Source organism: Hordeum vulgare, chromosome 2H, assembly GCF_904849725.1.
Source record: "Hordeum vulgare subsp. vulgare chromosome 2H, MorexV3_pseudomolecules_assembly, whole genome shotgun sequence".
Taxonomy (NCBI): Eukaryota; Viridiplantae; Streptophyta; class Magnoliopsida; order Poales; family Poaceae; genus Hordeum; species Hordeum vulgare.
Window position 1 is genome coordinate 336,511,524 of NC_058519.1, and position 21,520 is coordinate 336,533,043.

Sequence of the window (21,520 nt, forward strand, 5' to 3'; positions counted from 1 at the left end):
CAAACTTCATGGAGCCACTGTTTTTACAAAACTAGACTTGAGAAGTGGGTACCACCAAATCAGAATGAAGGAAGAGGACATTGAAAAAACAGCATTAACTACTCATTGTGGTCACTATGAATATCTGGTAATGCCCTTTGGATTAACCAATGCTCCTGCCACTTTTCAGATGTTGATGAACAAAATCCTCAAGAAACTTCTCACAAAATGCGTGTTAATTTTCTTTGATGACATCCTTGTTTTTAGCAAGTCACTCAAGGAACACTTGGCGGACCTAAGGCTGGTTGTAATGGGTAGTATCATATACTAGTATCATGCATATGATACTAGTCGATGATACCACATCTGTAATGCATAGTATCATAGGGTAGTTCATTTATTGCCATGCAAGACACGCACATCATTTAATATGATACGGTATCATATGATATGATACTCAACCCTCTCTTTCTTCATTTAATTCTATGTCACCTCATCGAAATTGCCTAGTTGGCATGCATGATACTACCTATGATACTCCCATTACGGGCAGCCTAAAAGAGGTGTTCAAAACTTTACAGGAAAATCAGCTAGTAGTTAACTTGAGCAAGTGCACATTTGCCCAGCCTCAAGTGGAGTACTTGAGCCACATAATCAGAGGTGATGGAGTTGCTACGGATCCTGTTAAAATTGAAGCTATTACTCAGTGGCCAACCCCTGAAAATGTTACTCGACTCAGAAGTTTTCTGGGATTAACTGGCTACTACACAAGATTTGTAGAAAACTATGGCTATATCTGCAAACCTCTTTTCAATGCCCTTAAAAAGGATAACTTCCAATGGAAAAATGAGCAACTGGAAGCGTTCAACACCCTCAAAAACAGAATGACCCAAGCGCCTGTCTTGGCTCTGCCTTTCACAAAACCATTTATCTTGGAGGCAGATGCTTGTGCCTATGGCATTGGAGCCGTAGTAATGTAGGGTTGTTAGAATCGGGGCTCCGCGGACCCAAGGAAAGGTTCGAACACTAGGATGCGCTCGCTTTCCTACCTTGTTCAACCTCTCAACCTCACGGCGGCTCTACAGTGGTGCGAGCTAAGGCGACGAGCTAGGACGCACGACAGTTTACCCAGGTTTGGGCCACCATGTGGTGTAAAACCCTACTCCTGCTTTGATAGATTACTCGAGGTGGAAGATGGGTACAAAGGTGGGTTCTTGCCCTCGTACAACACACTGAGCTTCCATCCCTCTCTACGGAGGCTGGGCTCCTCTTTTATACCAGCCATGGTCCTCTTCCCTGAAAACACCTTCAGCGGGAAGGGCAGCCACAACGGCCATTTTGAAAGGCAACAAGGCTGCAGCTCGCCCTGGCAAAGGTGGTCTTCGCCTGTAAAAGCTTCCCTTAGTGACGGGCAGGTGGGCTCGGGGGTGACCTCCGTCCTGCCGAGCCCCCAGCCTTGGTCCTCTTGCATTGATTAGGAAACCTTTGGTGGGTCGCCTCGGGAACCCGCAACCGGCCTCCGTTCCCCTAGCACCAAAGGGGAAAGCCTCCCCTTCCGTGCGCTGGCACCGGTTCTGGCACCCCGCACAGAGCGGCTCACGTCACCCACATGGGGAAGCCGGGCCGTGCGACCTTGGCAAGCCGCCCTCGACAGATCCGCCCCTCAGGAGGAAGGGCGTCAGGAGGTGCCTCCACTGTGCAAGCCTCACGAGGAACCTTCTCGGGAGAGGGCCCCGCGAACGGCCCCTCACGAGGAAAGATCCTCGCGAGTGTCGTTTCCATGGGCCTTGATAGGGGGCGCGTAGCCTTGATAGGTCACTCTCAGCACACGGCTACCTCGAGCATACGGCGCCGGCAGGAGGCCGAGCGCGCCGTGGCAGAGGAGCGTGAGCGAGCAGCTGTAGCAGCAGCTGCTGCGGCAGCAAGGGTGTCGAGGCTGGCTGCAGCGGAGCTGGCAGCAGCCAGAGCAGAGGTAGAAGCAGCCAGGGCGGAGGTAGAAGCAGCAGCAGCAGCGGAGGCAGCACGTGAGGCTACGGCGGATGCCAAGGCACTCCGCGTCGGCTCCGGCAGCTCCAACGGCTCCGCGCCTGCGGACGACGGCGCCGACGCAGACCGCGCCAAAGTGGCGCAAGAGCAGACGACGCAGTGGGCAGCCGAGCACGCCCGCGCTCCAGGTGGAGGTGCGCACGGCGACGGCGGCTGCATCGACCAGAACCGCGGCCTCTACGAGGTCCGGACTATGGTCAGGGATGTTGGTCCCAGTGTTGGGTGGCCTACCCTCACTAAAACCAACTACGTCGAGTGGGCCGCGATCATGAAGATCAGGCTCCAGGTGCGGCGGCTGTGGGAGGCAGTCCAGGACAGCAACGTCGACCACCAAGAAGATCGACGGGCGCTGGACGCCCTCATCGCCGCAGTCCCGCCCGAGATGCAGTTCTCGCTTTCCAACAAGCGGACTGCCAAGGAGGCTTGGGACGCCATCGCCGCGGCACGCATCGGCAGCGACCGTGCTCGCAAGTCCACACTGCAGGCACTTCGTAAGGAGTGGGAGAGCCTGGCTTTCAAGCCAGGTGAGGACGTTGATGACTTTGCTCTCCGTCTCAACACTCTGCTGCAGAAGATGGTGAAGTTCGGCGATGCCACCTACACCGAGGAGAGAGCTGTCGAGAAGCTTTTCCGGTGCATTCCCGAGAAGTACAAGCAGATGGCTCGCTCGATCCAGTCTTTGTTGGACCTCTCCACGATGACGATCGAGGAGGCGATAGGTCGCCTCAAGGTCGTCGACACCGACGAGCCACAGCCGCCCTCGGGGCCCATCACCACCGGCGGGAAGCTGCTCCTAACTCGGGAGCAGTGGGATGCCAGCCTTGGTGACAAGAAGAAGGGGGAGCCTTCTTCCACGACGGGCGGCCGCAAGCACGGCAAGCAGCGTAAGGCGCGAAGGGGCGGCAAGGCACAAGGACGTGCTGAAGGTGACGCCTGCGGAGGCGCCAAGGACGGCGTCGCTGGCAAGCCCAAGCCGGCACAGGACAACAGCTGCCACAACTGTGGCCGGCTTGGCCATTGGGCCAATGAGTGTCGACAACCACGACAAGGCCAGGCTCACGTCGCACAGGCGGAGGAGGAGGAGACGGCTCTGTTCATGGCGCATGCAAGCATCGAGCTACCTTCAGCGACACCAGTCGCAAAGGCTCTCCTCCACCTCGACGAGCCAAAAGCACACGCTCTTCTCGGCGATGGCTCCGGGAAGGACAAGACTGCGGGGTGGTGCCTCGATACCGGCGCCACCCACCACATGACCGGTCGAAGGGAATTCTTCGCCAAGCTCGACTCCGACGCGCGAGGCTCCGTCAAGTTTGGGGATGCCTCGGCTGTGGAAATTAAGGGCGTCGGCTCCGTCATCTTCACCACCAAGACGGGAGAGCACCGGCTGCTCACCGGTGTCTACTACATCCCCGCGCTAAGGAACTCCATCATCAGCTTGGGACAGCTGGATGAGAACGGCTCACGCGTGCTGATTGAGCATGGGGTCCTACGCATCTGGGATCGCCAGCGTCGCCTTCTCGCCAAGGTACCCAGAGGTGAAAATCGACTCTACGTCCTTGATGTGCAGGTGGCACAACCGGTCTGTCTCGTTGTCCGTCGGGACGACGAGGCGTGGCAATGGCATGAGCGCTTTGGGCACCTTCATTTTGAGGCCCTGAAGCGTCTAAGTGCCAAGGAGATGGTGCGAGGCCTGCCATGCCTCGACCATGTGGAGCAGTTCTGCGACATCTGTGTGCTGACGAAGCAGAGACGACTCCCCTTTCCCCAGCAAGCGAGTTTTCGGGCCAAGGAGAGGCTGGAGCTCGTGCACGGAGATCTGTGCGGCCCGGTGACGCCAGCCACACCAGGAGGTCGACGCTACTTCCTGCTGCTCGTCGACGACCTCTCTCGCTACATGTGGGTGATGGTCCTCGGCAGTAAGGGAGAGGCGGCGGACGCCATCAGGCGCGCGCAGGTTGCTGTGGAGGCGGAGAGCGGCCGCAAACTGCGCGTGTTGCGCACTGACAACGGCGGCGAATTCACGGCGGCTGAATTCGCGTCGTACTGCGCTGATGAGGGCATCCAGCGCCACTACTCCGCGCCGTACAACCCGCAGCAGAACGGCGTCGTCGAGCGGCGCAACCAGACGGTTGTGGGGATGGCTCGGGCTCTCCTCAAGCAGAGAGGGATGCCGGCTGTTTTCTGGGGAGAGGCGGTGCTAACGGCCGTCTACATCCTCAACCGCTCGCCTACTAAGGCACTCGACGGCAGGACGCCTTACGAGGCCTGGCATGGGCGGAAGCCGGCAGTCTCCCACTTGCGGGTCTTTGGCTGCCTTGCGTTCGCCAAAGAGCTCGGCCACATCGGCAAGCTCGACGACAGGAGTACTCCGGGAGTCTTCATCGGCTATGCAGAGGGCTCAAAGGCCTACCGCATCCTCGATCCAGAGACACAGCGTGTGCGCACGGCGCGAGACGTCGTGTTCAACGAAGGGCGAGGGTGGAAATGGGACAAGGCGGTGGACGACGGCTCGACGCCGACGTATGACGACTTCATTGTCGAGTACGTCCACTTCAAGGAAGCTGGGGAGCAAGCAGCTCCTCTTCGCCGAGCACGTCTACCCCAGCCCCCAAAACTACATCGACTTCGGTACCTGCTACGCCGACGGCACCACAACCGGTGACGCCGCATACTCCAGCCCCGGCAGTCACCACTCCGGGCTCGTCTTCATCAGCACCAGCTCACGCAGAGCACAACCCGATGAAGTTCGCTTCCCCGCTCACTCACGACGAGGAGCGCATCGACGCGTATCATAGCGGCGAACAGCTGCGGTATCGTACGATGGACAATCTACTCGGCGACCAGCCGGTGCCAGGACTGGTGCCACGCGACCTGGAGGCGCAGCTACAACTCGCGTGTGAGGACGGCGAACCTCGGTCCTTTGCAGAGGCTGAGAGAGACGCGGCATGGCGCGCCGCGATGCAGTTGGAGATGGATGCGGTCGAGCAGAACCGCACCTGGGGATGGAGCCGGCGCCATCATCAAGCACAAGGCTCGCTTGGTGGCCCGAGGCTTCTTGCAGCAGGAAGGAGTCGACTTCGACGACGCTTTTGCTCCCGTGGCACGGATGGAGTCGCCACCGGGATTTGCGATCCCCGGCCAGGAGGGCAAGGTACTCCGCCTGCGTAAGGCTCTCTACGGCCTACGGCAGGCACCTAGGGCGTGGAACGCCAAGCTGGACTCCACGCTAAAGAAGATGGGCTTCGAGCAAAGCCCGCATGAGGCGGCCGTCTACCGACGGGGCAGTGGAGGAAATGCCCTGCTGGTGGGCGTCTATGTTGACGACTTGGTGATCACCGGCATCAAAGATGCAGAGGTAGCGGCGTTCAAGGAAGACATGAAGGCCACCTTCCAGATGAGTGATCTGGGGCTCCTCTCCTTCTATCTAGGGATCGAGGTGCACCAGGATCACTCCGGGATCGCGCTTCGACAGTCTGCCTACGCCAAGCGCATCGTTGAGCTAGCTGGGCTCACCGACTGCCACCCAGCTCTCACTCCGATGGAGGAGAGGCTGAAACTGAGCCGCGACAGCACGACGGAGGAAGTGGACGCTACGCAGTACCGACGCCTTGTGGGGAGCCTTCGCTACCTCGCCCACACACGGCCGGACTTGGCATTCTCCGTGGGCTATGTTAGTCGGTTCATGGAGCGACCGACGTCGGAGCACCAGCAGGCAGTGAAGAGGATCGTCCGCTACGTGGCAGGGACACTCGACCACGGCCTCCACTACCCTAGGTGTCCGGGGGCGGCACACTTCGTCGGGTACAGCGACAGCGACCACGCCGACGACATCGACACCAGCAAGAGCACGAGCGGGATCCTCTTCTTCCTCGGCAAGTGTCTCGTGAGCTGGCAATCGGTCAAACAGCAGGTGGTGGCCCTGTCCAGCTGTGAGGCCGAGTACATAGCGGCCTCCACCGCCTGCACTCAGGCGCTCTGGCTCGCTCGACTGCTTGGTGATCTCCTCGTCCGAGACACCAGAACGGTGCAGCTCCTAGTGGACAGCAAGTCCGCCCTGGCCCTGGCAAAGAACCCCGTTTTCCACGAACGGAGCAAGCACATCCGACTGAGGTATCACTTCATCCGCAGCTGTTTGGAAGAAGGGAGCATCGAGGCGAGCTACATCAACACCTCGGACCAGCTCGCAGACCTGCTCACCAAGCCTCTTGGGAGGATCAAGTTCCTCGAACTCTGCTCCAGGATTGGGATGATTCGACTCTCCCACAAGACGACGTACAAGACTTAGGGGGAGAATGATGGATAAGTCTATGTACTATGGTCTTTGTGGGGCTGCAGCACATAGTCCTTTGTGGGGCTGCAGCACATGGTCCTTGTGGCTGTTAGGATAGAATCCTTGACCATCAAGGACTGGCAGTTAGGATAGCATCTTAGACTAGCTTCTTAGCAGCATCTTAGACTAGCATCTTAGACTATGGTTGGCTGGCTAGCAGCCTATAAATATGTATCCCCAACCCCTCAGGTTGGCATGGCATTGTGTGAGAAATAAACCAACGAAAATTGTCCCAACTCTCCTAGTGTCATCCACAACTATCAATGCTCAGGCTGAAAGGTCTAACAGTCATTACTCTCTTCCACACCATTCTCTCCTTCCTGCAACTTCTCCTTCCGTGCTAGGGTGCGCCAGCTCCAATCTTCGAGCAAGTCGCCTCCTCGCCTCCTTCGCGGCTTCGGACAGCAAATGGCGCCCGCCGGCAAGAAGGGGAAGGCCGCGGCGCTTCCTGCGAGCGTCGCCCCCACCGGGTCGGCTCTCCTGCCTTCCCGCGTCTCGAATGCGGAGGATCTAGGCCCAGTGTTCCCGTCCGTGGCCGGAGATACGCACGAGTGGGGAGAGACCACTGTTTGGCCGGGCTCAGCGGCGCCAAGCAGCTTGGTGAGGTCCGCCTACCCTTTCTTCCTCCACAGCGTTTACGCCGGGCTGGTCCCACCGTTCTCCACCTTCTTTTGTGCCATCCTCTCCCATTACTAGATCCGGGCTCTGCACTTCCAGCCCAACTTTGTTCTTCTCTTGCCGTCTTCGCTTTCTACTGTGAGGCTTTCGTGAGCGTGAGGCCCTCGGTGGTGCTCTTTCGTCACTTCTTTAGTCTGCGGTCCACCGCCCCGGGCCAGCGCTCCGCGTGGGTCTCCTTTGTCGGTGACGGGGGCGTGGGCACCCACTTGAAGGCCGGGAAGAAGGTCGAAGGCTACCGAAGCACCTGGGTCTTCATGGACGCGCGCCGGGAGAGCTCGTCCTTGGCGATCCTCTTAAGCCCGCCTGAGCAGACCTCCAGGTGGAGCCACGAGAAGCTCACCGACCTGAGAGCGGGGCTCGTCTGGGACCTAATCGCCTCTCTCGCGGAGGCCCGCCTGACAGGGGCAATGATTATCAAGGAGTTCCTGGGGCACCGCATTGCGCCGCTTCAGGCGCACTCGCGCCCCTTATGGGAGTCCACCGCCGGTGGCGACCTAATGTGCCTGCACGTCGGCGGCCTAACGCACACGAGTTGGACGGAGTCTTGGGGCCCCTATTGGGTCATTGTTCCGAGGATCTCCCTCAGGCCAAGCCGCCGTTGTACGCCTGCGAGGACATGGTGGAGAGGGTCGCGGAGATGCCCGTCTTCGATGAATGGGGGCTCGCCGGGCCACCCGAGGGCTCCCCCATCACGGTTTCGTCCTCAAGCGGGGGCAGCAGCGACCAGGATTCGAAGGCGGCAGAGGGTGAAGAGGAAGACACCGGCCGGATTCCGTCGCCCGACCTTCATCCGTCCTTGCGCGGCCTTGGGGACGACGCAGTTGCTGACGAGCGGCACCAGACGGTACCTCCTGAGCCCGCGACCTCCGGAGACAGAGCGGGGCCGGGCTCCGCGACGGTCGAGGTGTCAAGGACGGGAGCCCCCAGCGATGGTGTCGCACCTCCCTCGACGAAGGCCGCGTTCCCCCAGGGGCCCTCTCAGGCTCCAGGTGAGGAGGGAGGCCGGGGAGAGCCCGACGAAGACCTCGACAAGCGCCCCCCTGGCGCTAGCGAGGCGGCGCGCGAAGGTGGCGGAGATGCTCCTCCCGCCACCAAGAAGAAGAGGAAGTGGGCGCCGGCGACAAGTAAGTACCTCGGCCTGCCCTTGCGCTATTCCTTCGCGGCCGGTCTACTTAGACTGCCTCTTTCCTGGTGCAGGCTCCCAAGCGGCAGCGAGGAAAAGAAGAAGACATCCGGCGCCTGCCTGCACCAGCCCACGGGCCATGTATCCCTCTCTCACCCCCCCCACTTCACCCTAGACTATATATGGACCATCCCCTCCTGCATTCTAGGGTTAGCAATGGTTTAGCTCATAGATTAGTTGAGCATTGCTCCTTCCAGTACCTCTCCATGGAGATGATGCCTCTAGTGAGAAGATCCCCTAGTGGATGTCTAAGGCCCCTTCTTAGGGAAGATCCCTAGTGGATTCAAGACCTCAACTCCCTATGGGATTTGGGATGAACTTTACAATGTATCTTACTTTCCCCTTGTTGTTCATGTACCTTTGTTGATCTTGTGTGTGGTGAGTCTAGTGGATGTGTGATTGGAATTGTTCTTGAGAGTTTCCTCTTGTGATTTCTCCCCGTTCTTCCCCTTGTTCTTCATGTTCTTTAGGTTTCCCCCTTCAATTCGTGAAAGATCGACACCTAGGGGTTCCACCCTTAATCAGAGTGAGGGAAGGAGGAGGAAGGGGGGAGGGAGGGAGAGGGAGACCTACGCCGGGGATCCACCGTTGCCATTAAGACACTTCCCTTGTCCGATGTGCCCCAATAAAATCTCCGGCCCACGACGAGGATGCGTATGGAGAGCAAGTTGCCGTTGACAGAGCCACGCCAGAATGTCCATAAAATTAGAGGAAGGAAACAAAATTTGGGGGGGGGGGGGGTGCAAGAAATGTTGTCTACGTGGCGGTGGTCAACCTACCACTTGTGGACATGAACGACTTGAAGTTCTAGGAAGATATGCAGTTTTATAGAACTAGGACTAACTTGACACCTCCAGAAAAATATTAGGACTTTTAATGCATTTTACTCTATTTCCTAGGAACGAGAATCTTCATGTACAAAATCACTTCACAGAACTCACATTTACTTGGCATTAACTACTAAAATAACCATATACTCCCTCCGTTCCTAAATATAAGACTTTTTAGAGATTTTAATACGGACTATATACGAAGCAAAATGAGTGAATCAACACTCTAAAATACGTCTATATACATCGTATGTAGTCCATATTGAAATCTCTAAAAAGACTTATATTTAGAAACGGAGGTAATAGGTAGTAAATATCAATGGTATTAAAAATAAGGAACAAGAGATAACAGGATTAGGAAACATATGGAACCTGTTCACGACTCGAGGTTAGAAAACACATAAAGGTGTATGGAGAATATAGGATATAAATGGGAGTCCTCACTGGCACAAGGCAATTCATCCCTCCAATGCCTGTCAAGAAATTATATGCATCTGTTATTACAGTTTATGTGCAAGGAAGGGCAGAAATAATTTTGCGATAGCACTATAAGCATTTCATGGAAAATATGCAAGGGGTTTGGTTTGCCAAATCACAGTTAGAATGTACCCCCTCTGTAAATTAAACTCCCTCCATCCCAAAATAAGGGACGGAGGGGGTATAAGATCTTTTAGATCACCAAAGTAGTGATCTAAAAGATCTTATATTACTTTACAGAGGGGGTATTACTTAGTTGTAAACAATTACCTGTACATCAGAGGATGTCAGATTATCAGTATGCTTTACAGAATCAATATTTCATGGGTAATACTGCTTTTCTAGTTAAAGGGATACAAAACGTTGGTAAAAAAATCCTATGGTATGATGCTTACAGTTTACCTAGGAAGAAACCAACTTCACAGAAAGGGCTTGCCAGATAATGATGGTCTAGGCAGCAAATAGACAGAAACAAAATTCAAGTTCAGCAATAGAAGCACAAATAAAAGAAGTTCTGGACAAGTAGATTATCATGAATTCTAGCTCCTACATTAGTATCAGATTCCATCATACCTTACAGAAAAGATTATTTGAATCAATTGTGGTAATCCAAATAGTTCTAGTGTAATACTACTGGCATACGCATCAATCTTATTAAGAAGCTCGAAAGAAAGGCTTCACTTCCTCTCTGACTATATCAAGTGTGCTACCGAAGAAGATGTATTCATGAGTCATGACACACAAAAACACTTGCCACGCAAGGATTTTAGAACCGAAGAAGGTGTATTCAGCAAAATAATAGCAAATCACCAAAAGAAAATGTAATTTATGGAACGTTAAGCTTTATCCTCAGAAGTTCAGTAAAACGCCATCAGGCATGTCAAACACCAAACCTCATAAATTAGAAATTGTGGCCTAGTAATCTACCAAAGATGAGGCAACGAAGCATTCGTCACTAGTACTGTCCACAGCATAACATGTCATGGACAGTAGACAGTACCCACTAAAAGGGCTGGAGAACTCATGTTTAAATAATTATCTAGCATGGACTCAGTTATCATATGTACAATAAAATTGTGTAGCTAATGACAATTGAAGTGTACATGTGGATTGCCTAGCCCTTTTCATGGGTTCAGACTTCTGGGTGCGTTGGCTAATACATGAAGCTTAACAAGGTATCGGAGCTAAGGTCTTGAGTTCAAGTCCTGGCTTTCGCAATTTATCTAAAAATTGTTGTTGCCCCCCTTTGTGTCCACATATAGGCCTCTTGAGCCATACCTCGGTATTGAAGTGTATATGTGGATTGCCTAACCCTTTCCATGAATTCGTACTTTTGGTTGGCGTTGGCTAGTGCATGAAGCTTAACAATAACGCCTCAAAGATGATTCATTTGCCCATTTTCTAAAGAAAAAAACAATGATTTCCTTGATTCAAAACAATTGACCTCGGAAAGATTATGAAACTCAACATGATAAGGATTGTCATCATCAGGAGAAAATTAACTCAACATGTATTTCAAAGTAGATAATTACTAAATGAATAGATCACACCATTCATGCAGAATCTTTACTGTAACCATCAGGTCTGATTAAACTAGAACATGAACATTAAGGATAACTGAGGGAAATAACAATAGAACAAAGACACATCATCTCATCTCCAACAATGCTTCCATCCAGCTTAATTCAGTTTAACATTGCTTCATAAATTGGGAGATGTCCTGTAATGATCTCTCTAATTCCTTTGCCATTAGGATTCTCTTGCTGGCAGTTCTCTCCATTATAACCATTATCATGATGATCTGGAAGCTGAATATCCGGAAGCAGTTCGTCGTTGCAGTCCAGTATTATATTGTGAAGCAGACAGCACACCAGGATGATACTCGGTAACTTATTTTTATCAGGCCTCCACATGACTTTGTGCAAGATCTTCCAGGAACCTTTCAGACGTGCCAATGCTCTTGTTCCAAGCATCCTTGCAGTTTTTTGCTGGGTATTAAAGTTGACCATTGGGGTAGATAGACTTTCTCCTTGGTACGGAGTCATAAGCCATGGCAGTAGAGGATAACACATGTCACCAACAATGAATTCCCTTATTTCTGAATCCTCCCCCGAAGTTCTGACAGGACCATTCAAGCGTTTCCCAGCCTCACAGAGCTTGTAAAACCCGGAGCATTTTAACAAGCGTGAGAATGTCATGCTGCCTGGCCAACCGGTGACAATATCAATAAATCTCATCTCATCATCAACAATACCTTGCAGGAACATACTGTAGTTCTTCGCAGGGTCACACCAGTCTTCAGATGACTCAACAGCAGGAAGCGTCATGATAATGTGTGTGGCATCAATGGCACCGCAGCAATTCGGTAGACCAGAGACAGCCTCCAACCTAGCTTTGATCTCCTCCATCCTCTGCTGGTTCGGCCACACCAAATGATGCCGAGCTCTCTCTTCCATTGACTCGATAAACCTCCATGTGACTTGGGAGACAGTAGACTGCCCCACACCAAAAGCAGATCCAACCGACACCTGTGAATCCCCAGATGCCAGCCTCCTCATGGCAATTGCTACTTGCTTCTCCACACTAAGCAGTCTCCCCTCGATGTTGATCAGCCCAGAAGGCGGCCTCGATATCAAATCCTCCCGTACAATCGAGCAGATGTAGTCAAAAGTCCTCCTCGATGTCCTGAAGAAGTACCTGAACGCTTCCTCATCATCTGAAGGCACCGGCGCACGACCACCTGTCCAACAGAGTGAATAAAAACTCAAATTATATCTCCAAGATTCGTCTCGACAGCATCGCATTGCAAGGTCGCAATTAATCTACAAGATTCGCGCTTCCAGCAAGAAAACGGCTGCCCACCCCAAAATCTTGGCAGAGTAAACATACACAAACACATCAAACAAGATTGACTGCCGAATGGAGCAAATTTTGGGGCGGCGGGGACAGAGACAGGAACCCAAGAAACGGGCAGGGTTCTGGGGAGATGAAAGCGCGAGGGTTTGAGAGCTGCGTACCTGATTCGGCGTCCTTGTGGAGTTCCGCGTCCTTGCTGAGGAAGATATACCACCATTCCGTATCGGGCCCACGAAGGTCCGCCGGAAGCACCACCAACGAGCCGCCGGACTTGGCTCTCTTGACCTTGCTGGCATCCTTGGTCTTCGCCTCGCTGGAGTCATTCATCTTCGTCTCGCTGGAGTCACTGATCTTCCGCTTGGCCTTCTTGGGCTTCTTCACCGGAGCCATCTTTTGCCTTCTCTCCTCTACCCTGCCGCCGCCTTCTTCCAACCCTTCTTGCTCTTGTCCGGTAGCTTTCTCTTCGCTTCCTTGGGAACCCATGGTGTTTCAACCAACAACACCGACGAGTGGGTCTGTTGAAAACAAAAGACGCTAACAGCTGGGGCCTCCTATTGCCGTGTGCGTGTGTGTGGGTTTACAACTTTCGGGGGTGATCTGCGCCGGCGCCGGCCCAAATTTTCGGTCGGCCGCGCGCAGGCCGCACCATCCATCAACCCCGTGTTGTCCGCACCGTTGGATTTGCATGCAACATTTTTCTTCCTATGCAGCAAAATTTCGATGTCATGCAGTAATTTTTTCAACGGTTGCAACAAAAAACAAAATTTGTAGCAAAAAAAATATCTACGTGATCGTAGCAAAAAAACAAAGCTGATGGTACGTGGTAGCAAAAGTCAAACGCCGGTTATAACAAAAATTTACGTGACGTGTATGTAACTTTTTAGTGAACGGTTGCAGCAAAACATGATGCCGGTTGTAGCAAAAATTAACACGGTTGTAGCAAAAAGTAAAAAACATCGATCGTAACAAAAAAATCCGACGAACTAGAGTTGCAACCAAACGTATATGCAGCTTTTTTACTGAGACAAAATATAGTAAAAAAACGCTTGCAGCAAAAATGACGCAGGTTGCAACATATTTAGACGAAAAATGTTGCATCCATTGACCGGAGAAGCGCGCGGATGGCAAAAATGTTGCAAGGGCCCGCGCGCGCCAGGGGGCGACCGGCGCGCGGGTGGGAAACGATTCCCTTACAACTTTACATGTTGCATCAATTTTTTATAAGTCACGATATTCATCATAGGTGTGGCATAATAAACACCCAACTGTTAGGAAGTATTAGTATTAGTTTAGGAGTCCTTATTAGTCTATTAGTATTAGTCTAGGAGTCTTTATTAGTCTATGTTTACTTTCCTTACACCTCAAGTCATGTGTAATATATATATGCTCCTTGGGCCTTCAATATAGATAAATTGATTTCCTAACATGGTATTAGAGCTTAGGTTATTTTTTGGGGGCGCCGCAACTCGCCCTCCCGATCCAATCTCGTCCCGCTCGCAGCCTCGTCCTCGCTCCCCAGCCGGCCCGATCTGATCGCCAGCCCGCTAGACGATCTCTCGATCGATCCCCGCGGGCCTCCCCGCTCGATCTCCTCTCGTCCTGCTCGATAAAAGCCTGGGAACCACCTCGTCGTCGTCCGGTTCGTCCAAACCCGGTCGAGATCGGGGCGAGCCCTAAGCCCTCGCCGTCGGGAGGCGGGAAGTGGTGCGTCGCCAAGGACGGCGCCAACGGGACGGACCTGCAGAACAACATCAACTACGCATGCGGCTTCGTAGACTGCAAGGCGATACACGACGGCGGCGCCTGCTTCAGCCCCAACAGCTTGAAGTCTCATGCGTCGTACGTGATGAACGCCTACTACCAGGCCAACATGGTATTATAGCCTATGTTTAGGTCACCGGACGCTGCAACTCGTCCTTACGATCCAACTTTTTTTCTCTCTCGATCGATCTGTTCTGGGTCGATCTCGTCTTATCCCGTCTCGCGTTGCCTTGTCTCCAACATCGCCGACTGGGCGCGCACCCGCTCCCGGCGTGTTGCTGCTGATTCTGCGTTGGCTCCCGTGATCTTCGCTGGCAGTCAGATCCCGTCGTCACGCAGCCGTTGTCGTCCACACCTGCAGCTGCTTCAGGTTTCTGCCAGATCGACCTGCAGCTGCTTCGGGTTTCTGCCAGATCAGGCCTCCTGGTCAAAGCTCGATCCCGCAGCCGCCGCTGTTCACACCGGTTGCTGCTTTAGATTTTCTGATAGATCGTGGTCTCCTGGCCAACGCTAGATCCCATGTTGTTTCTGCCACATCGATACAGACACGGGCAAAGCGCTGCTGCCTTCCTCCAAAAACCATGCATGTTGCTCGCTCTTGATGCCTCCTGTAGCATCGCCCCGCACGGCTCCTGGATCGGGTGCGTGCACTGGCCGCTACTCCCTCCAGGATGTACGCCGCCGTCGACTTCCAGGTCGCGGGCCCCGCTGCTTCCCTCCGACCGGAGCTCCGGCGACCTCCATCGTTGGCCAGTCGTCCCTGGCCGCCGGCTTCGTGTGTCCCGCGTTTCCTCATTGTTGCCCCACCTGCGTGTGCTCCTCCTGGCTAGCTGCTGCTTTGTTCCTGCACATCCATCTTCATGTGTGTTGCTCTCCTCCTACTATCATGTGTTGCTTGCTTACATGCTTGCTAGCTCTTTTCTATAAGCTACCATTGCTGCTCACATGCTGATGTTTGCTATCGCATCTAGTTTCGTATATGCGTTTCAGTTTTTTTTCGCTGCGTCAACCAAATCCGTTCATATTTTGTGTTATCACGTCATGCGAGTCCACCATACCTTTGTCCGTCGGCCTTTTCTTCGGTCCTGATCCTTTTTATACAACTTTTGTGGCCTATTTGCCCTTGTTGTTTTCTATAGGATTTTCTAGACTTCTTTTGCATTGTCAATCTATGTTCATCGTGCCTTATCCGCCGAGCTTCTTTCGCCGACGGTTGTCGTGGACTATGATTTTCTGCACAATGCTTTATTCTCTTGATGTGCCATCTTCTTTTGACAACCCATCTTCTCTTGATACTTATCTTGTATCTTCAAGTGATGTAGTGTCTACATCTGATGTGCCATCTCTTTGTTCTCTCCTTCGGCGACTCGACAAGTTTTGAAGACTCTTTGTGCTACGACGACACTCTCAAGACGCGGATTTGGATTGTCATGTTTTTAGTATTACACTTCTTCAAATGCAACGTTATTGCATACGCTTTGCATTTGAGGGGGGGTGTTAGGTAGTATTAGTATTAGTCTAGGAGTCCTTATTAGTCTATTAGTATTAGTCTAGGAGTCCTTATTAGTCTATGTTTACCTTCCTTGCACCTCAAGTCATGTGTAATATATATATGTCCCTTGGGCCTTCAATACAGATAAGTTGCTTTCCTAACACCAACCACATGATCATGTGTGGCATATTTAAGAGGCAACCCATACGGTTCTGTGTGAACGAACATTAGAACTATCCATACGTTCGGGTGCAGCTACTTCGTGCCACACGTCCAACAACAACCACTCATCTCCACCCTGCATGTATGGCACGAAGCAATTTCATTATGACAATTTTTTTATGGCAACTTTAGTTACCCGAGGATGATATCTTTTTGTTGTAAAGCATGGCAACTCCTTTGTTTTGGTTATAACTATAGCTGCCATGTCTAATTAACGCTAGTTGTCACGTGTGGTCGATCCATAGTTGGCATGTATGATCAATCATAGTTACCACGTGTGATTCATTCATAGTTGTCATGTATGGTCAATGATAGTTGCCATGTGTCATTAACTAGTTGCCACGTGTGGTCCAACCATAGTTGCCATTTATGATTAACTAGTTGTCACATATGCACAACTGTAATTGTCATCTATCACCATACAAGCGTCGTGTGGGCGAAAAGTAGTTCACTCACAAGGCGTGGACTGGATTGTGTCCGTGTGGGCGAGAATCGGTTCACCCACACGACGCAGCTCACAACCGTGTGATGGGGTCGTGTGGGCGAGCGCTCTACCCACCCCCCCCTTCCCCCCGCACACTATGCCTATGTGACACTCCAATTTCACCAAAAAATGTCAAGATTCGTGCAAATCAGAACACAGAAAGATTAAGGCGTGTGCACGAAGTGTAGAGATGTCACACATGTGGGCGTTATGATTTGGATTATCTTGACTAACTTCCACACGTTCGGTAGATTACAAAACATCCGAACGATTTTTAAAGAGTCGTGGTATTCACCACATGTGTGGCATCTAAGGGGTGCTTCTCGCACGTCCCGTGTGGCATCTACGCAGAACTGTAGGATCGAAAGTATGTCTAGAGGGGGTGATTAGACTACTTGACAAGATAAAAACTTAGCCTTTTCCCAATTTTTAGTCTGGGTCAGTTTTAGCAACTATGACTCTACACCCTACACATGCATATCTAAGAGTATTGCAGCGGAAAGTAAAACATGCAAGTGTAAATAGAGGGTAAGGTAGGGAGATCAAATGCAAAGGTTGACATAGTAATTTTTGGCATGGTTCTGATAGGTGGCGCTATCGTATGTCCATGTTACTGGAGACTTTAACCCACGGAGGGTAACGATTGCGAGAGTCCACGGAGGGGGTCCACCCACAAGGGGCCCACAAAGAAGCGGCCTTGTCTATTCCACCACGGCTTCCGTCCACACAGGACTAGCCTCACTCATGGTAAATCCTTACGAAGTAGGCGATCTCCTTGCCCTTACGAACATCTTGGTTCAACTCCACAACATGAAGTAGGAGGATCCCAAGCGACACCTAACCAATCTAGGAGGCACCACCTTCCAAAAAGTAATAGATGTGGTAGAACGATGAACTCCTTGCTCTTATGCTTCTAAAGATAGTCTCCTCAACACTCAGTCACTCTCTCTCAGATTTGGCATGGGTAGGAGAGATTGATCTTCTGGAAAGCAACTTGGGAAGGCTAGAAATCAAGGTTCAAATGGTAGGAATGGAATCTACTGATCTCAACACATGAGTAGGTGGCTCTCTCTCAGAAAGATAGATCTGGCAAGTGTAAGTGTGTTCTGAGTGCTTCCTCTGTGAAGGAGTGGTAGGTGGAGGAGTATATATAGGCAACCTCCAAAATACAACCGTTACACCATAATTGACCAACTCGGTGACACTGAAGTTAAAACTCGGTGGCATCGACTAGCTCAAAAGGTAGAAACTTTTGAATCTCGGTGGAACCAATATATGAATCTCGGTGGTACCAATACGATGACCTAGACTGGATTTTCAAACTCGGTGGGACCGACTTCAAACTCGGAATTTTCGAAACATGAAATTAGCTTAACCTAAAGTTGGTCACCCAAACTCGGTGGCACCGATAGGAATGTTGATTATATCGAGATGGTGGGTTTGGCATAGGATCTGTTTAGCTGTAAAATCGTATGGCCGGGTGAGAAATGTTGGTGGCACCGATTTTCCATATTTGGCTTGGGACAGATATACTTTGCGGAAGAGTGGCTGAGTATTTTTGGTGGCTATCTCTAAGCACTTGAGCAACCAATTCATCGTAATACCTCATCCCCTTTTAATAGTATTAGCTTTCCTATGGACTTAAATGTTATTTCTCACAAAGTGTAAAATGAAGAGTCTTCTTGCTTGAAGCTTTAGCCAATCCTGTTCCTTCCTTCATCAAAGGGGCATCTCCACACAATCCTATAGCCAAAGCATCTTTGAACTTTTCTGAAATGTACTTGGATAAATTCATTAGTCCAATGATGCATATGTTCTGATTAATTACCAAAACCACCTTAGGGAGCAATTGTGCTTTCAATCTCTCCGTTTTTGATAATTGATGACAACATATAGATCAAAGCTTTGATAAAATATATAATCAACGATTAGCATCGACGCTTTGAGAGGTATGTGAAAAGCAAGAGTTTTCTCTAAATTGGTGCATCATTTTAAATTTGCTTTTGAATGCAGATTCACAATCGATTAGGAACATGGGTTACTCTTCCATGTCACATACAAATTGGTGGTGCGCATAAAAGATAAGAATGGATAGCAATGCACATAGCACCAAAAAATAAGTGAATTATCATGATGTAGATAGCTCAAAGATAATAATGTGGTAGCATCAAACAATCAAAATGTATGACCAAACACACATCTAAGTGATAAAGTCATCCAAAATACCAAGTAATATTTTGAAAACCAAACGAGAGTAAATAAAGTCAAAAGATCGCCCCTCTCAAAGCCCTATTGATCTACACACTTCTCCCCTTTGGCAACAAGTACCAAAAAGTTCAAAGGTCTAATCTAAGCGTCTCTCTGGGCATGATCTCCTCCGATAGCATATGTTGGAGTAGACAATAGAGGATCGGCGAAGGCTTCGGCTGATGTCGCTGGAGCAGGAGCTGGAGGTGTAGACACTGGAGGTGGTGGAATAGGAGCGGAAGCTTGAGCTGATGAAGACAGTTTATCTTCTCGTACTGGCACAATTGTTGATCTGGTCTGGGTCGAGAACCATGTGATAGTACGCAGAGGTGAATCATCATCATCATCGTCGTCATCATCATCATCTTCATCTTCATCATGTGAGCGGGGAATCTGCACTGAGTCAACTTCATGTTGAAGCTGCTTAATTATGGTGGTCAACTCCGTAACCTTCACATCCAGGTCATTGAACTTTGTTTCCATGATCATCTCTAGGCTCTTTTGGTTTAGCAGAATCTCAAAAATATTAGTCTCCATCACTCGGATGGTGGTGACCAAGAACGACATATGTTCATCTCTGGTTTTTAGTTGGGGTGGTGGAGCTGGAGCATTCTTAGCAGCCTCTGCAGCCTCTCTAGTTGTAGCTAAGCTTGGATGAGTGTCATCCATCACAACTTAATTATCCTCGAACTCTAGTTGAAGTGGGAAATGAGGACGGTCAAGCTGATATATATGCATGCTTGCCAATCTTGGCATTGATGAGCATCTGAATGTATGGTGCATATCCGCAAGATCTCTTCTGAGTTGCAGAAGTTCTCCTAATAGTCTCAGCAATCAAATCCATTACTTTGAAGCGAGTATGGGTGTCTAAATGAAGCAGCATGTTGATGGAATAGCCTCTAATCATTTTGGCATCACCTGTTTTGGGCATCACGGTATGCCTCTAGATAGTGTTGGTAGTGGTTATTCCAGCTTGCGAGAAATAGACAGGCCCAAGCTTGTGAGATGGCAGGTAGTCACTTGGCACTAGCTTGTACATATTGGCCATGGAGTTGTGATTCTTCTTAGGTTCTGAATACACATCCAAGTCGTCTGCTCATGACTTTGGAGCATCAATGATAGTAACCCATTCTTCAATTGTGGCTTCATATCTATGGCCATGAGTCATCCAAACAATTGTGCCATCTGGACAGAAATGAACTATTGAATAAAATTGCATGATCATTTCATCATTCCAAGCAGTCATCTCTCTGCATATTGATGAACAAACTCTTCAATGTCAGCAAGATTGGAGTTCTCTCTCACATGAGGAAAGAAATCTTCATTGGCTTTGATGTAATTCGAGTCGACATATCTCATGTCATTGACTGTTGGACATTTGTCATACAGAACTATCTCATAGAAGTCTTGTTGTTCTCTTGTATGAAACCTGGGACCAAGTGCAGTCCTTCTCCTGAGAGCATAGGGATCAATACCTATCCACTTCCTCAACCCTGCATCTTTTCTCTTCTTCATGTCTTCAGCTATTGGATGGGCCTCATTGTGAAGTGGTAAATGAGGCCTTAACTTCATGAGAATAGGTGCATTCTCAACATCTTCCTCTGCAGTAAATGAGTCTCTGGAAGCAGTGCCTTTCTCTTTAGCAGTTGCAGGTATGTCCTTTGTAGTCGTCTTGGGAGCTACAGGCTTCTTTGGAGTTGAAGGCTTTGGAGCAGAAGGCTTCATGACATCTGCCATAAGCTTCTTCTTCTTTGGAAGAGGGGCCTTAGCTGGTACTTCCTCTTCCTCCTCCTCGGCAGCAACAGATTCTGCTCGGTCTTCATACATGGAAGTTTGTCTACCAATGACATGAATAGTTCTCTTCCTGACTCTCTTCATACATGGCTTCTTAGGAGGTCTCTCAAGGGTAAGTGCCATCCCTTGCCTTGCAGACTCTGGAGCTCTCATGCCACAAGGTTTAGAGTACTCCTTCCTGACAGTTCACTTGACAGTAGGCTTCTCTTTCTGCTTTTGGGGAGCAGACTCTACATGAATAGAATCTGAATCTTTTTCATCAGAATTTAGCTTCATCCTGGTCCTTGTGGCAACCTTGGGCAAGCTATGGGAGCTGGGGGTGCCTGGCTCAGAAGGGGTCCTCTCAGGACTAGTGCTTGAATCATACTCGACATGGGGCTCATTGAGATTGTTCTGACTATCATCGAAACTTAACATCTTGCAAACCAAGCACACATGCTAACACACAAACTGGCTGACCGTGTGAAAAGATATAGAGGAGCTGAAAAGATAAGCATCACAAAATTGCAGAATTTTTCAAAATTTGAACTTAGAAACTTTGGGTATGATCTAATGCAAAATGTATTTCGATAGCACCGGGTTGAATTTGTCGGAGTCACCGAGACTGACCACTTGCATTAACAGAGACTTGGGTAGCCTTTTCGGTGTAACCGGAAAGAACTACTTGGTCTCACCTAAGCGGTTCTCAGTAATCCTAAAAACTAAATTGATGGAACCGATTTATCAACTCGGTATCACCGAGATGCATGTAGCAGGAGATCAGATCCAAAAATTTCTCCGTTCTATATTCTATGAATTTTTCTAGTTGTGAAGAGGAGTTTCACACTATGGATTCTAGATGGGAGTGACCTAATGTGCATGAATCAGATAGAGGAGTGCATAAGGGGTCGGATTCATACCCTAGCTCGGTGATGAATCCGCTAGGCGACGACGGTGACGAAGATTACGTCGGTGGCGACGAATCCCGACGGCGAAGGCGCACGAGGATGCAAGGGTGACGACCGAGGGGTCCTTGTGCGGCAGTTTGGGGTTGGGAACTCGACATCTGTTTCAAAGCGTCGGGTCCTGAGGTATAAATACCCCTTACTGTCGGTGTCACCGATACTAAAATTTTGGTGCCACCGAGTTCCACTACTATGTG

General features: G+C 50.4%; 1 protein-coding gene across 1 annotated transcript; it reads right to left on the reverse strand.

The window, feature by feature from the left end:
- Window positions 1–11,034: 11,034 nt before the first annotated feature.
- LOC123426207 (protein ANTAGONIST OF LIKE HETEROCHROMATIN PROTEIN 1) lies at window positions 11,035–12,961 on the reverse strand. The gene is made up of 2 exons (XM_045109995.1): window positions 12,541–12,961; window positions 11,035–12,263 (listed from the first exon to the last, which is right to left on the reverse strand). The coding sequence occupies exons 1-2, from the start codon at window positions 12,860–12,862 to the stop codon at window positions 11,209–11,211; spliced, it is 1,377 nt and encodes a 458-aa protein (XP_044965930.1). The 5' UTR covers window positions 12,863–12,961; the 3' UTR covers window positions 11,035–11,208.
- Between the last annotated feature and the right edge of the window lie 8,559 nt (window positions 12,962–21,520).

Coding starts and splice junctions, on each gene's coding strand:
- LOC123426207 (XM_045109995.1), bottom strand. CDS start 12,862: ATGGGTTCCCAAGGAAGCGAAGAGAAAGCTACCGGACAAGAGCAAGAA. Junction 12,264..12,540: donor CCACAAGGACGCCGAATCAG/GTACGCAGCTCT, acceptor TCTGTTGGACAG/GTGGTCGTGCGCCGGTGCCT.